At 36.6% G+C, this 17203-nt stretch overlaps 1 protein-coding gene across 1 annotated transcript in view; it reads left to right on the top strand.

Moving 5' to 3' along the window:
- Positions 1–17203, top strand: part of RTKN2 (rhotekin 2) — a 63870-nt gene that overhangs the window by 27597 nt on the left and 19070 nt on the right. Inside the window, exons 5-6 of the mRNA XM_074236307.1 lie at positions 175–372; positions 14375–14469. Of these exons, the coding sequence (XP_074092408.1) occupies positions 175–372; positions 14375–14469 (293 nt within the window). The remainder of the gene's footprint in view (positions 1–174; positions 373–14374; positions 14470–17203) is intronic.

The raw sequence follows: 17203 nt of genomic DNA, 5'->3' as shown, positions 1-17203 counted from the left end.
TGATTTGAACCCAGGTACTCCTGACTCCAGGGCCTGTGCTTTATCCACTACACCACCTAGCCTCCCCAATGAGAAATTTCTTGGCTCTTATCAATAGTCTTTTATGACATTTCTACATTTCCATTTTTTTAACTGACTGAAACAGCTAAAATTATGAATGTGTTTTGTTTTTAGTAATGAAGCGGGGCCAGACTTTCAGATAAAGGTAGAGGTATATAGTTGCTGTGCAGACCAGTCATCTCTAACCAATGCACCAAAAACCCTGGCCAAGAGACTGAGGACATCTCTCAATAAAGCTGCTGGGAAAAAAATCAGTTGTGTGCTTCAAGGAAATGACCTTGAAAATGACTTTTACATCAATCCAGAAAGGGTGTAAGTAGTTTAATTAAATAGAACTATTTTAATATATATGAATATAATATGCATTTATGTCAAATAATATCATATTTTTTTGGCCTCTGTCTAGTATACCTTTGTATTTTAAATGGGGGGAAAATGCAAATATAGAAAGGAAGCTACTGTTGTCCCAAAAATTAATCAGCGAGGGTACCCCTAGTGATAACTTCCTCAAGGTTAGGAAGTCTAGAGTCTGCCTGTTTTCATTGAAGAGGACTTGGCTGGGAAACCTTAGGGTCTACATTGCTCATAAGGGTTATCTGTGGCTTGGAGTGTTTACTTGTTTTCTGTCTTAAATAGTTGGGACATCCTGCTGTTTCTCATAAGCAGTAAGTCCATTATGCCTTCCTCCTTATTAAAATTTTAACCAACTCAACAGGGTTAAATTTGTTTTTGTTGGCCAATGAATGGTTGCCATCAGGTCTATAATTCTTTATTTTTTTTTAAGGTTTTATTTTTGTTTGTTTGTTTTTTGTTTTGCAAGGCAGTGGGGGTTAAGTGACTTGCCCAAGGCCACATAGCTAGGTAATTATTAAGTGTCTGAGGCTGGATTTGAACTCAGGCACTGAGCCACCTAGCCACAAATGTTTGACCAAAACTTTTGATGGGTTTAATGTTGATGGCACTTTGGCATGTCAGTAGTTTCTCTATAAATTGAAGGCATTTAGGGTCCTGGAATGATCAATCCTGAAAATGTTTAATGAGTTTTCTCTAAAATGAATAGCTGCAATGAAATTGCCTGTCTCTTAATGCAAATTTAAAATGTAGGACTTTCGAGGGAAGTCAGACAGCTTGATGGCCTGCCATGGTATTGACTCAAATAGAAACTGGGGTTCCTGACCCTTATTAAAGATCCCTGTGCAGACTGACATAGAAAACCATGTGCTCACATTGGCTGTGTTCTATGGTAGCCCTCAAGAAGGTCCATATGGAGACCTGGTTTCAGATCTCAGCTCACACACTTAGTAGCTGTAACAATAGCCCTGGGGAAAAGGCTTCATCTTTCTATATTTCTGTTATCCATAAAATGAGGTATTGGAACTGATGGCCTTTCTCCAATTCTAAATCTTATCAGATGAAAAAACTGGTGTCTAGGGACCTTGACCCCCTGACTCACCTTTTAGACCACAGTTTTATCCCAGATTCTCTGACCAAATTTAGGGTTCTTTCTACTCCACCAAATTGCTTCTTTGTCATTAAAAAACATCTCCTGACTCTCAAAGCAAATCTTTTTCTCTCTCTTTTTTAATTAAAGCAATTTTTTTTTTAGCTTGGAGGATTATAGTGAGGTATTTTTTTTCAATCCTTGAAGGATTTTTAATTTTTTTTTCAATTACACGTAAACAAACATTTTTGGCATTCTTTAATTTTTGAGTTCCTCCCCTCGTCCTTCCTTGAGAAGGCAAGCAATTTGATATATTATACATGTGTAGTCATGCAAATCTTTTCCATATTATCCATGTTACTACAGAAAATGCAGACCAAAAAAGAAAAAAAAAGTAAACCCTACTCTTCAATCTGCATTCAGATGCCATCATTTCTTTCCCTGGAAGTGGATAGCATTTTTCACCAAACATAAGCCCTTCAGAATTGTCTTTGGGTCATTGTATTGCTGAGAATAATTAAGTCATTCACAGCTGATCATCAAACAATATTGTTGTTACCGTGTACAATGTTCTACTGCTTCTGCTTGCTTAATTTCTCAATGCAAAGATAAAGGAAGCTCCACCAAAGCGTTAAGACATCCTTGTCTAGATCGCTATGCTCTGAGATGACTATTCTGAAGGGGACAGGGAGCATGTGTACATCATAGTAGTTTTGTTAAAAACAAAAACACTAGCACATGATTTTACAGTTTATATCACTTGAAGGAGATGTCCAGTCCAGTGATACCTATAAAATTAATTGATAAATCCATTTTAATCACCAATGTGTGATTTCCTATCACCTCAGCTTCTACTTTTTCATTAAGTGGTGTTTAGGCTTAGAAGTATTAATAACATTTATCAATATAAATCATCAATGCAAAATACAGAGGGAAAAAGTGATCATTAAAAATATGCTAATCCTTCTATTCCAGAAGTTTTTCCCAGAAAAGATATGTACTTTTCATTTTCATTAAGCTTCACAGGCTATGAAACACCATAGTGCTGGTGTTTTTAGGTAGGATGGTAGATTCATAAAATGGGAGAGCTGGGAAGGACCCCAGGGACAATCTAATCTAACAGGCATTTTACAGATGGGCCCAAATAACACCACATGGCATGGTCATGGTCGAGCTGGGATTAGAATAGTTATTGCCTCTCCATTGTTTATTTTTAAAAGCAAAACAAACCTATTTTTTTATTTGTTTGTTGTGACATTCTTTTTAAATTTTGAGTTCCAGATTTCTTCCTCCTTCCCCTTACTCCCTCACTCACTGAAAAGACAAACAGTATGATATTAATTATACCATGCCAAACTTTTCCATATTAGTCATATCACAAAAAAAGAAAATTGTACTTTAATTTGTACTCACAGTTCATGCGTTCTCTGGGGGTGGATAATATTTTTTCATCATTAGTCCTTTGGAATTGACTTGGATCATTGTGTTGATCAAAGACGCCAACATTGATGTTACTGTACACACTTCTCTTTGCATCAGTTCATATAGTTCTTCATATATCTTTTTCTGAATCACCCCCCCATCATTTCTTAGAATACAATCATGCTCCTTCACAATCGTGTGCCTTGTTCAGCCAATTCCCCTCTTAATGAGCCTCTTCTCAGTTGTTCTCCAAAATGACTGAGCCAACTCACAACTTCACCAACAGAGATATTATATTTTTGTATATAGAGAGGTCCTTTCCCTTTTATCTTTTTTGGGTCCAGACCTAATAGATATTGCTAGATCAAAGGATATGCCCTTTGGATAGTTTCAGCTTGTTCTCCAGAATAGTTGGACCAGTTCACCATTCCTTCAGCAGTTCATTCGTGAACCTATTTTCCTTCATTCCCTCCAACGTTTCTGATAAGTATGAGGTACTACCTCAGAATTGTTTTAATTTACCTTTCTCTAATCAGGACTGATTTAGAGCATTTTTCATATCCTTTACCCATTTATCAATAAGGAATAGCTCTTTTAATTTGACTTATTTCACTATTTGGGAAATAAAACCTTTATCAGAGAAACTTGCTATAAAATTTTTTGATATTAATTCATTGTCTATAACCAGATATTATGCCCTTCAAGTTTCTTTTTGCTTTTGCTCTGTCTGAGATCAAGATTGCTACTTCTGGCTTTTTTCTTCAGCTGAAGCTTAATAAATTGTGCTTCAGTCCTTTGTTTTACTTCTGTAAGACAAGTGTATTTCTTTTAAAAAGCATGTTATTGGGTTCAGATACCTTTCACCCCCTCATTAAACTCTCTACCCATTTTCCCCTCCACTATAAAAATTCTTCTTTGCTGACCTCTTTTATTTGAGAAATTTTTCGTCATTCTACTACTTCATTTACAGTTCTTCCAGGGCATCTTTCTCTTACCCCTACTTTTTTATTTTGGAGGTCATTCCAACATAATTGACTTTTATTCATATCTTCTGTCTCTGTAGATTCTTTCTAACTGCTCTAATAATGAAGTTGTTAAAAGAGTTACATGTAGCATCTTTGTAGGAACAATTATTGAATCCCTTACGATTACTTTTTTATATTTACCTCAGTTCTTTTATTTGAATATCAGATTTTCTATTCAGCTATGGTATTTTCAACAGGGATGTTTGGAAGTCCTCAACATCAATAATTATTAAATATTAACAGTTAAATTAATATTTGTTAAATATTAAGTTTAAACTTATTGACTCCCTTATGTTTTCTCTTTCCTATGCTCTTCTTGCATCTTGTATTTGAAAATCAAATTTTCTACTCAGCTCTGATCTTTTCATCAGGAATCCTTGAAAGTTTTCTGTTTCATTAAATATGTTTATTTATATTTTCCCCTGAAGGGTTATATAGACAGCTTTTCTGGGCAGGTTATTCTTGGTTATAATCCTAACTCCTTTGCTTTCTAGAATATGATATTCCAAGCCCTCCTTTAAAGTGGAATTGTTAATTAAATCTTATGTGATTCTGACTGTGGGTTGTTAATACATTAATTGTTTCTTTCTGGATGCTTGCAATATTTTCTCCTTGTCCTTAGCACTCCGGAATTTGACTATTCCTGGGGGTTTTCATTTTGGGTTCTCTTTCGTGGGATGATCGGTGGGTTCTTTCAATTTCTATTTTGCCCTCCAGGGCAAAATAATCAGGGCACTTTTCCTTTGTGACTTTTGAGATATGAGCTTTAGAACAATTTTTCTTTTCTTTTTCTTTTTTTAGGTTTTTACAAGGCAAATGGGGTTAAGTGGCTTGCCCAAGGCCACATGGCTAGGTAATTATTAAGTGTCTGAGGTCAGATTTGAACCCAGGTACTCCTGACTCCAAGGCCGATGCTCTAACCACTGCGCCACCTAGCCTCCCTAGAACAATTATTCTTAAATAATCTCTCTTTTAGATCTTTTCCAGGTTTATCTTTTTATTCTTTTAAGTTAGTTTTACTGTTTGTTATGGAGTCATTTGCTTCTATTTGCCCAATTCTGAATGGTAAAGGATTATTTTTTCAGTGAGCTTTCAGTCTACTTTTTTCATTTGGTCAGCTTTGCTTTTTAAAGAGTTAAGTAAATTTTTTATACCTCTCATCATTAATCTAATTTTTTGTAAGGTATTATTTTCTTGTATTTTTGTGCCTCTTTTGAGAAGCTCTTAATTTTTTTTTCCATAATTTTCTTGCATCACTCTCATTTCTTTTCCCGATTTTGCCTCTGCCACTTTTATCTTTCTTTAACTCTTCCAATAATTCTTTTTGGGCATGGGTCCAATAAGCATTTTTTTTCAAAGCTTTACCTGTAGCTGCTTTCTCATTCTGAGTCTTGGACTTTACTGTTCTCATGGTAGCTTTTTATGATCCAGTTCTTTTGCTGTTGTTTGCTCATTTTAAAGGCCTATTTCTTGACTGGATTTTAAAATAAAGTCAGACATTGTGCACCTGTAATGAGGAGGCACTATGACAAGCTTCTGGTTTTTTCATGCTGCTGTTTTCAGAGCTAGTTCTGAGGGGGTCTGCAATTTTTGGTGCTTCTGAGATGATGTAAACATGGGAGAGGAAGGGTTCCCCTGCCCTAGTGTTCCTCTTGGCCCTAGACCTTTGACCAAATTCCCTTAACTGGTGCAACCTTCAGCACTAGTGCTTTCCTTGGCCTTCGAAAGGAGGATCCCTGCCTCCTTGTGACTGATCTTAGACCTTCCTCTCTACCCTGGAATTGTGACCCGAAACTACAAATGGGCAATAGTTGGCAATCAGTGCCAGCTCTACCTAGTGCCACCAAAACTTGCCTGTAATCTCTTTCTGTCCTATTTACTGTGATAACTGGAGCTCCTGAAGTTGCTGCTGCTGCCATTATTGCAGCCCCTCTAAGGCCCACCCCTTGGACTCTGGGCTTGCAGCCACTGTGTCACAAACCTCCCCTGCTGACCTCCTGGACTTGAAACATATCTTACTCTGACCTCCTTTGGCTCTGCTGATGCAAAATTTTAATCTTGGAGACATTTTAACATTGGTGGGGAATGTTGGGCGAGTTGCTGCCAGTCCTTGACCATCTTGTTTCCCAGTATTCTTTCAAAGCTTTGTGAATGTACACCAAGGCAATACTGTTTAGAATACTGAGCACAGGTTTAGAAATGGAGAATCTGATTCTTAATTCATCACCATTTTGTGCCAAAAGATGACCAAATAATAGAATCAATAGTTTATTGAAGATCCTGATGCTATACTTTTGAGACTTTTGAAAGGGATTTTTGAAAGTTGCATAATTGACTAATATGTCTTAAATTATATAATTTGTGGGTAAGAGTAAGCACATATTATTCTTGGCAGCAGTCATTTCTTCTTGTCAGTCAGATTGGAAACCTTTGAGAAGGATCTTTGTGCCTCTGAAACATACAGGCTGGGTGACCCTGGGGGAGTCACCTCTCAATGGCTTAGACAACTTTCAAAAACTATTAAGAATTAGGGTTAGAGAAGGTGACCACTAGAAGAGTTGCCTTCACTCAAGAGTTCTCAATTCCAATGAAATTATGGTTCTGCATCACAAAAATGCTACCATCAAGCTTTACCACCTTTCTTCTGTTTTCTTAGCATAATAGATGACTTCTTTTTCTGATAAATCCCACTTAGGCTGTTGGTTGAGAGTAATTTTGTTGACCAGAGACTTTGTGCCAGCAGCAAACAACCAAAGATAGACTATATGGAAACCTGTCTTTGTGCTGTTTTGTCCTATTTCAGTTTAAGAAAATTCATTCAACCTTATTACTTGACTTTTTTTTTTGGTTTGGTTTTTTTTTTTTGCAAGGCAAATGGGGTTAAGTGACTTGCCCAAGGCCACACAGCTAGGTAATTATTAAGTGTCTGAGGTCGGATTTGAACCCAGGTACTCCTGACTCCAGGTCCGGTGCCACCCAGCCACTCGATTTCTTGACTTTTTAAATGAGGATGGTTTCATGTATATAGAACTAGAAGAGGGAAATGAAAGGAACAAGTTTACTCCTTCCCAGTGAAGTCAAACAAAGAAAAAAATATGTACATAATTCAAGAAGAGTAGCACTTACAGTATCTGAGCAGTGGGTTCGGTTCTGGAAGGAATATTCTAATAAAATTCACATATTAGAAATTTGTAACAGGTGTTGAAGCAGTGTCATGAACCAACCAGCCTTAATGGAGAAGTGTTTCCAGATCCATCCATGAGCAGTTGGAAAGAATGGCAGTGTAGCTGATGGAAAGATTGGGAGTCTGGAATTCTAGTGCTGGTGCTGGCATAGATACTAACTGGGTGGGTATCCTTGGGCACGTTACCTTTGTGGGCCTCAAATCACCTCATCTGTTAAACCTCCAGGTCCTTTTAGTTTTTTCTACTACTGCCTAAGTCAAAATGTCTCTAAACCTAATTTTTCTCCATAAAACAAAAGGTTGAAAGAGATGATCTAATACCCTTTTCATCCCTAAAATCATAGGATTTTAAAATTCTACAATTCTCTCCTGCTCCCTCTTCAGTAATGAGAACACCAGTTCTACAGTGATATTCTGTCGTCTGGCAGGAACATTGCTAACATTAGAAATGGTTTATGTCCCACCTTGTTCTCTGGGGTAGGATGCTGTGAATCTTAGAAGCATGGCAGAGTTTTCCAGCTTGCCTTTGAAAGTGCCCCTCTGTTTTCTTCTACATTTTCTGGACAATAAATTGCCATGCTGATTAGTCTATTTGGTTTGAAAAATAGTCACTGATTAAATTTTTGGGAACTCAGTGTTGATGCTGTCTAAAAGGAATGAATGTAATGTTTTAGAAGGAAAGAAGAATACTGACAAGAATATTTTTCAAGTGAGGTCATTGTTATTTTTGGCAGAATTGTTATAATTAGTCATGTTTGAACAATGAGGTAACTTGAACTATCAACATGCATTGTTTTATTTAAAAGAAGACTCAGAACTTTTAGGGGAAAATTGTTCATATGCTTCCTGATTGGGTTCGTTTCTCCATTTTATTGGCAATAATTGGACTTTGGTCTTACAGAACTTGTAGCTAAAGTCTCAGTCCTTCAATTCACTGTTTACTGATTAGGTGCCTTTGTGAACTGTCTGTTATGTCACTTAGGTCTGATTTCAATAAATCACTGCTTTATTGTTATTAGGTATTCCTTGCTTTAAGCGGACTTAGGATGAAAACCTGGTTTTACAAACAGATAATCACTTTACAAAATGAGTCACTTTAGGATTCTTTTAAAGTGCCCCTAATACCTTTAACAACAAGATTAATTTGGAAAAGTGGTTTATGTGGATCTGTCAAGAATGTGAAGCTGTAGGGGGCAGCTAGGTGGCACAGTAGGTACAGCACCAGCCCTGGAGTCAGGAGGACCTGAGTTCAAATCCAGTCTCAGATGCTTAATAATTACCTAGCTGTGTGGCCTTGGGCAAGCCACTTAACCCCAATGCTTTGCAAAAAAGCAAAACAAAACAGAAAAAAAGAATATGAAGCTATTGTGTAAAGGAGGCACTTACTTGAATCCTTGGAGCAGCTGTGATTCCATCAGGGTGGACACTATCTCCATTGATATTGCCCTTCCTCATGACTTTTGTGAATTATTGTACCTTCCTCTCAAAACATTCCTGGTGGCAAACTTGCCATGAGTATCCTCTCTGACCCCAACTAGACTGGGCCTGTGGTCCTTTACTACTTTTGGGGAGTACCTTTTAAAGCTCCCCAATATAACTTTAGAGACTCCTTGAGTCACTTCCATGCCATGATAAGGCATAGAGGAAAAGCGAGATGGACTTTATTTAAAATACTTCACTGCTTTGAAAAACATTGAAGCTTTCTGAAAGTGATTAAATTATAATGAATCACTAATATAGAAAAGCAATGGGGTTGTTAGCATGGAAAATGTGTTAGCCTTAGTTAGATTCAACAGAGTCCTCAGTTTAAATCTTACCTTTGACATTTCTCATCTGTAAAATGGAGATAATAATATCTACTGTGTACTGCAGAGGGCTTATTTGAAGATCAAAAAAATGAGGTGTTTTATAAGCCTGAAAGTGTCCATATAAATGTCTAGAATCTTATCTTTAGATAAAAAAACAATATGATAAAATTAAAAATATTTTCTTTCCTGATATTTTAAAGTGCCTCATTTTTTTACCTCATTCTTTTTAAAAAAAAAACACAAGTGTTTTTACATTAGTCATTTTCCTCTGAATCTCAACTGTCACCCATTGAACCCTGTCTTAAGCAAAGAAAAACATTTAAGCAAAACTTACTTTTGTTCTTTTTCATAGCCCCGCCTCCCTTCTGCTAAGAGAAGGAAGGAGCATATCCAACAGTCTTGAAAGGTTGCATATGCTGAATGTCTTGCAAATGTAATCAAAAGACTTTAGCTACAAAGGACCAGAGGAAAAGGGAGAAAACCATTGTCCAGAGATCATTGAAAGAAGTGCAGGAAAAGTAGCTGTTAGAGCTCCAAAGTTCAAGGGAAATAAATACAAAAAGTTTCAAAATAAAATTTTGGGCCCCTGATATCTTGACATCAAGAGGAAATGGACATCACAAAACTTGGGAAGATGAGAGCCTTGATAGGAATGTGACTTTACTAGTTATTCCTTAAAGAAAGGAAAAGAACAGGTAGAAGGGGGAGCAGCAGCATGGTAGATTATGCAGGTTTGACCATATTAGGAATTCTAGGAACCAGAAAGAATATGATGGAGGGCATTTGACTGGATATCAACTGATGGGGGTGCAACATGTGGAAGCAATTTTGTCTTCAGACTCTATTATAGATCACCTGGACAAAAAGAAGAAACAGATGATGGGTTCAGGAAACAGATGACAAGGTTGGTTCACTGGCATGATGTAATAATGATGGGCGACTTCAGTTATCCAGACATTTGTGGATGGATTTTGTTCAAAGCAGAGCAACCAGTAATTTTTTGATTTGTCTAAATGTTAACTAAAAATAGCTAATCAGTAGTTGATACACAAGAAAGGAGAGAATAAGAGGCCACTTAAATGTCCATGACTAGATATTGGAAGGGATGGCAGGTGTGATTAACAAACAACTGTTTGGTATGTGAGGGATCATGGTAGTGAAGCCAGAGATGTACTGAAGGTCTGAGGAAAGACAACACTGTTCCAGTTTTCAAAAAATGGGAGAGAACAGAGTCTATAAACTGGCAATCAGTGAACACCAGTTCAATTCCTGGGAAAGTGTATTATTAAAGATCTTCTTAGTAAGCTTCTATAAAAGGAAGTAGCAATCCTAAAAATAGCCAGTACAACTTCGTTAAAACACACTAGGCTAATCCCTCCTTTTCCCTCCCCTTCCCTTCCCTTTTTTCCTAGGGTTACCAAACCAGTAGATGAGGGGGTAGATAGTTTACTTAGATTTTAGCAAAGTATTTTTTTAGGATCTCATACTGTTCTCATGGAAAAGACAAGTGATGTGAATTCATTAATAAATGTCATTAGATGACTTTGGAACTGGTTGAATGACTTGACCCAGAGAGTAGTCATTACTTCAACGGCAGCTTAGAAAGATAGCTATAGTGGAATTTATTTCAAGGACCCATTTTTGGTCTTGAGCTAATATATAAAAGCTTATTCACCATTCTTATTAAATTTAAAGGACACAATGTTAGTGATGATATTTAATGTAATGAATGACAAAGTTGGATTGCCGTAGACTTAGTGAGATGAAAGTTAACAGAGGAAAGTATAAAGCCTGATACTTGGATTAAGAAATTAATTCAAGAAACACTGTACACCCTAACAGCAACATGGGAGTGATGATCAACCTTGAAGGACTCACTCATTCCATCAGTGCAACAAGCGGGAACGATTTTGTGCTGTCTGCAAAGGAGAGTGTCATCTGTATCCAGATAAGGAGCTGTGGAGTTTGAACAAAGTTCAAGGACTATTCCCTTTAATTTAGAAAAAAACAGATATCTTATTGTCTGATCTTGTTACCTCTTAGACTTCTTGTCTCTTCTCTAAGGATATGATTTCTCTCTCATCACACCCAATTTGGATCAAAATACAACATGGAAACAAAGTAAAGACTGACAGATTGCTTTCCATGGGGGGGGGGAAGTAAGATTAGGGGGAAAATTATAAAACTCAAATAATATCTTCAATAAAAATAAATCTTAAAAAAAGGAAAAAAAAGAAATTTATTCAGGGCAGCTAGGTGGTACGGTGGATAGAGCACCCTCGGGAGTCAGGAGGACCTGAGTTCAAATCTTCCCTCAGACACTTAATAATTACCTAGCTGTGTGACCTTGGGCAAGTCACTTAACCCCACTGCCTTGCAAAAACACAAAACAAAAAACAGCCCCCCCCCCAAAAAAAAATTGATTCTGTGGATGTAAAATGGAAGAGATGTACCTGGTTCAATAACACTTGTCTTTGAGTCATCAAGGTGACTTGGACTCCCCTCCATCAAGAGAGGTAAAGAGGTCACTTGACCCTCTGTCCTCTTCAGTGCTGTGTTCAATCCTAAGCAAATCATATGAAGGACAGTGATAAAGTGATGAGCTTCCAGAGAAGGCCAACCATGAGGATTGCTTAAAAGAGCTGGAATATTTAGCTTAGACGAAAAAGGACTAGGAGAAGAGAATTGATACTTGTCTCAAATGGAAGAAGGAGTAGGCTGGGGTTTTTTTAGCCCTGGTAGACAACATCAGGAACAGCTGCTAAAAAGCAACAAGGCCTAAGTATGGCTTAATGTAAGGGAAAGCTTCCTTATAATTCAAGTTGTCCAGAAGTACCTTGGGCTGCCCAGGGAGGTGGGAGAGGTTTTATGACTGCTTGTCAGTTGTGGTACAACTTTTTCCAGAATGATTCAGATCAGGTAGGTTTTGTGTAGGCCCTTCTGACAATCAGATGACAGCTTTGATTCTGTGTTCTCTAGATTGGTCATTATAATTAATCGTATTTCTGCTGCTTCTTTAGTGTTTTTAAATTATTTTAGACATTGGGCAGAACATTCTGGTTCTGTTTACATCAACCTACATCAGTTTAGGTAAGTTTCATCATACTTGTAAATTTCTTATTTTTATTATAATCATTCATAGGCTACAATTTATTCATCCATTTTCCGTTAACGAGTATTCACTTTGTTTCCAGTTTTGTTTTTCTATCTAACTCAAAAAGTGTTGCTGTAAATAATGTTGCTTTGTATGAGATCTTTTCTGCTGTCTTGGACCTCCTTAGAGGATTAAATAATATTTGTATAGTGCCTAGCACAATGTCTGACACATCCCTTCCCCCATCTACTTAGTAGTGAGATCACCAGGTCAAAGAAATGAACAGTTTAGTGACTTTTCTTGGATGATTCCAATCATTTCCTAGAAAGTGACAACAGTGGTATGTTAATGACCATCCCTCCTCTTTTGCAAGGAGTTTCTCCAAGAACCTTTTCAAATGCTACTTCCAGGGCCGGCTAGGTGGCGTAGTGGTTAAAGCACCCGTCCTGGAGTCAGGAGTCCCTGAGTTCAAATGCGGTCTCAGACACTTAGTAATTACCTAGCTGTGTGGGCTTGGGCAAGCCACTTAACCCCATTTGCCTTGCAAAAACCTAAAAAACAAAACAAAACTCAAATGCTACTTCCAGATTAAGAAATAAAAATAGAGACTGAAAAATTTATTAGAAATCATATAGCAAGGGCTGTTCTGACATAATTTGAGACTTCTAAAAGCTTTCAGAAGATTTTATTGTCCTCTTTTTTTTTCATCAAACCATCACTGTAATGATGAACAAAATAAAAGGAAGAACAAAAAGGAAATTTAAAAAACTAACCCATCCATTTGAGAGTGACTTTCTGTGCAGTATCTCACAGTCTGGTTCCCTACCTCTGCAAAGAGAAGGCAGGTATATTTCTTGAAGTCTCTTTCCTGGGGATCAGCTTGGGCATTGTGATTGCAATATTCAGTTACTTTTTTGTTATAGTTTTTTTTCCCCATCTTTATTGTATAAATTGTTTTCCTGATTCCTGCTTACTTTACTCTGCATCAGTTCATCTAAGCCTTCTCATGCCTCTCTAAATTTTTCATAATCATCATTTCTTGTGATACAATCATACTTTGTTTAGTCATTACCTAATTGATGGATATTTAATTTGTTTTTAGTTCTTTACTTTGACAAAAGGCTTTTCCAGAGTAGCAGAAATTCTAAAATCTTTCTGATTCTCATCAGACTGCTGTAGGGTGATGAATTTAGGGAATATGACAATTTTCAAAAAACATTGACTAAATCATAGAGGTTGTAAACCTCATCAGCAGGAGAACCCATCCTGAGATTACCAGTCTTAGCTCTGCAAACAGTTTTATTTGCATTCAACTTTTACTGACTCTTGTTTATGATATCTTCCCACACTTCCCTAACATAGAAATACATACATACATACATATATATATATACATATATACATATATACATATATACATATATATATATATATATATATATAAACAAAAATATTCTACTTGCCCTTTAGCACTAGTATTATAACATTCTACAACAGACATCATTGGAGATAATTAATTCTGCTGTGATCAGATATATCTATACCTTTAATTTTTAAGCCAAAGGCAATCCTAAATCTCATTATCCTTTAAAAAAAATTAAAGGGTTCATTAAGGACTAATTAACATGTTTTTGAAACTGATGAGGTAGTTCCATCCACAAAGTGTTAGTCACTGGTGGCAGTTAAGTTCAGTGACTTACCCAGGGTCACACATCCAGAACACATTCTGGGTCACAACCCAGGTCTTCCTGATGCTGATGCCAGCTTCTTCTCCATTACAACTTGACTATTTTTGAAAATTGGTACAAACAAAAAGCAGGAAAATTAACTTACTTCTCTCATCAATTTTAGATGAGAGTGTACTCAGTGCAATATGATGAAATTGATTGCTCTAATTCCTAGAAGCTTTAACAAGGGTGCTATTTTAGTATATAGCAAATGTAGAAGACAAAAAAATAAGAAAACATGGATGAGGTTTTAAAAACAAGTTACCTAACCATCTCATACCATGGAGAAAAGCTCAAAACTTTGAACTAATTAAACTTTAGAAAAATAAAACTAGAGTAAATGTTCCAAAGAAACATCTTTTTATGTGATTATGTGTTTGCATATTTGTGTATTTTTATAGAGAATTTCCTAAATAATTTGCAAACATTAGTTAAACATGGAAGAGAAATAAGCATATTACACTATCTGGGTATTAGTATGTAGTGGTTGGGATAGAATCAGACCCCCCCCAATTCCTCCCCACATATACTCTGGTATCCAAATGCTTTATCTTTTAAGATATCTCAGGATCTGTTCTGAAATATTTACTTAGAATGTGTTTTTTGCTATTAGGGGTGTAAAGTACAGTTTGCTAGCCCATGCTACTTTGACTCTGGAAAATACTGAAGACAGCTTCAAGACCCATACTCTTACTATTGCTGGAAATGGTAAGTCTATTTATCTTCATAAAACAGATAGCTGATACAGAACTCACATCTTAACATGTTTCTCTCAAAGATGCATTTCTAAACTGTCAGTGGATTTGTGTTCTTGAATACTATTGACAGTTGACTTGCAGACTTGAGAGTTTCTTTCCTCTTTGCTTTCTAGGGACAGAATAATTGAGAATTTGGTTGGGAAGGGTTGGGAGTGTTTGTCTGAGATATTCCCATCACAATAGGAGCCAAAAGGAAGATCTTCCCTCTTATGAAATAAACAGTCCCATTGCAGTTGTTCTGAGAACCTTGAGGGGCAACTGGAGACTTTGCCAACAAACTTGAAATTGAAATGCCCCCCCCAGTGGTAAGAAGCAGATGATGTCGGTGTCCAATGCAAAGGAATGGGGCTTCCTTTCTTAGTATTTTGTTTTTGTTTTTGTGGGACAGTGGGGTTAAGTGATTTGCCCAAGGTCACACAGTTAGTAAATATGAACTGTGTGTGAGATCAGATTTGAACTTAGGTCCTCCTATCTCCAGGGTGTACCACCTAACTGTTCCCCTTTTTAGTACTTCTGGGTGATCTTGTAGGCAATAGCAAGAGATAGATGTCAGGGGATGGCCGAGTAGACAAAAGTGCTTATCTCTTCACATCTGCTCTGCTTTGGAGGAAATGGGAATTTAGGAAGCTTACACACACATGAATCCCACCTAAGGAAATTAAAAAAAATTGATTTTGGAAAATTTTTTCTTTTTTTTTTCTTTTTTTTGGTTTATGAGTGAGGCATAAAATCAACATAATAGTAATTATAATGAATAAAGTTCACTATTCAAGTTTAATGACCATATACTAATTAGAATAATGTTCAGGTTCTGATGAGAAAGAGTGTGGATTGGAATTATTGGGTTGTGGTTTTTTTGCACTGTCAGCTTTCCCAGGAAGCCATTCAAACTCAAAAATAACTATCATGGTCTCATCTAATATAATGTTTAAATTCCTTATCTCTTAGTATCTAATATGGTAAATATTGGGCATAGTGTTGTGATACCATAGAGTTTAAAATTAGTGGAGTTGACTCCTCCAGATGTCCTCAAATTTAAAAATAAATAAGAATAGCCACCATTTTGTTTTTCTGGCATGATAATCCAGCAATGGTCTCAAGGCAAAAAAAAAAAAATACACAAAAATACTGCTCCTCTTTTGAGAAAATCAATCTCAGCCATCCAAGAGACTTCATCTTCCCAAAAACAGATTTATCTTGACTTCCTGTTTTCTTTTAAGAGAGGATCCTTTTATTTATCTTAGCTCACCAGAGGACTAGGTTCACTCTTATTACTTTGTTCCATTCAACATCCATTTCTTTAGATCCCACTATTGGACCTCTGTGCTAACTCTTGGAGATATGAAGAAAAAAGTGGAAAATTGTCTCTGCCTTCTAACTAGCTTATGTTGTCTTGGATCAGTTATAGTATTGCTCAGTGTAAGATTTTTAGTATATTTTGGGAATGAAAATTTAATCAAAGTTCAGTTAATTCAGTAAAGAGCTAAAATAAATAATTATAAAATAATTAATAATCTGTTTTGTGTTATGTGTTTTAAACACTCTATGTTATACTTGAAAACTTTTGAACTGTCACCTTTTAGCACATTCTTAATAGCTTTGCAATAATGGTGAACTTACAAATTATTTTAAAGTAATATAGGGATTAGTCATTAAATGTAGTGACCAGTGTTTATAGGAAACTGGATAAGGATACAGGTTGGTGTGGGGAAATCCCAGGTGAAGAGAAACTCCCTCTATTAATGCAAATTGATACATCATCTGCATCTACCAGTCTTAGAAGGTTGCTTAGAGTAGAACTGTCAAAACACACAGCCTGTAACCCTCTGGTACAGCCTGAAGCAGATTAAAATGGAATTGGGGAATATTTAGCAAAACAACTGAAAATACAGTAAAACATAGTTAACATCACATTTAAAAACTAAGTTGTTTGCATGCTGTAGGGCTCGTTATGTACAACTTAGTGGCCCCTCTTCTCTATTAAGGTGTACTGGCCAGGGCCACTGAAAAGCTGGGTTGGATTGCAACTCAGATCTGGCTAGATTTTAGGCTGTACTAGCTCCAAAAAGGTATTCAGAGTCTAAATGCGGGCCTTCCCCAAGTTGTGTATGATTGTAAGTCCCTTGGTCTGCCTGACCTTTATGGAAATGGCTGCCCTAGTTGAATGGTCCAGTTCCCTTGACCCCTTCACACCTTCCTCAGGCTCATCAGGTTTGCTTCTTTGTCCATTCATTCTCTTTTATTTTCCCCTTTCTGTGAGTACAGTTATTGTACTGTTTTCTTGGGTTTGCTTATGTCAATTTGCATTTTTTCCTGAAGGCCTTTCTAGCTTTATTCCTCATATTTATATTTATATAGTGTTCCATTCAGTTCCATTCAATCAGAGATTGGTTTTGCTTTTTTTTTTTTGGAATCATAGAATCACAAAATTAAGGAACTTGGCACTCAAGCCCACACACCAATGAGATTGTCTTTATAACATATGGTAGAAGTAAGTGGTCACCCTGCCACGACTTGAAGTCCTCCATTTCATTTTTGGATAGTTCTGATTGTTAAGAAATTTTTCCTGACATGGAGTCTGTATTGTCTTCTTTGTACCTACCATCAGTTGTTCTTGACTTACTCTTTGGAACCAACCAGAACAAATTTCCTCTTCATGTCCTCTCCAGACTAAATAGACCCCA

Source organism: Macrotis lagotis, chromosome 4 (assembly GCF_037893015.1).
Source record: "Macrotis lagotis isolate mMagLag1 chromosome 4, bilby.v1.9.chrom.fasta, whole genome shotgun sequence".
Taxonomy (NCBI): Eukaryota; Metazoa; Chordata; class Mammalia; order Peramelemorphia; family Peramelidae; genus Macrotis; species Macrotis lagotis.
This window is presented reverse-complemented; position numbering and strand designations above follow the sequence as displayed.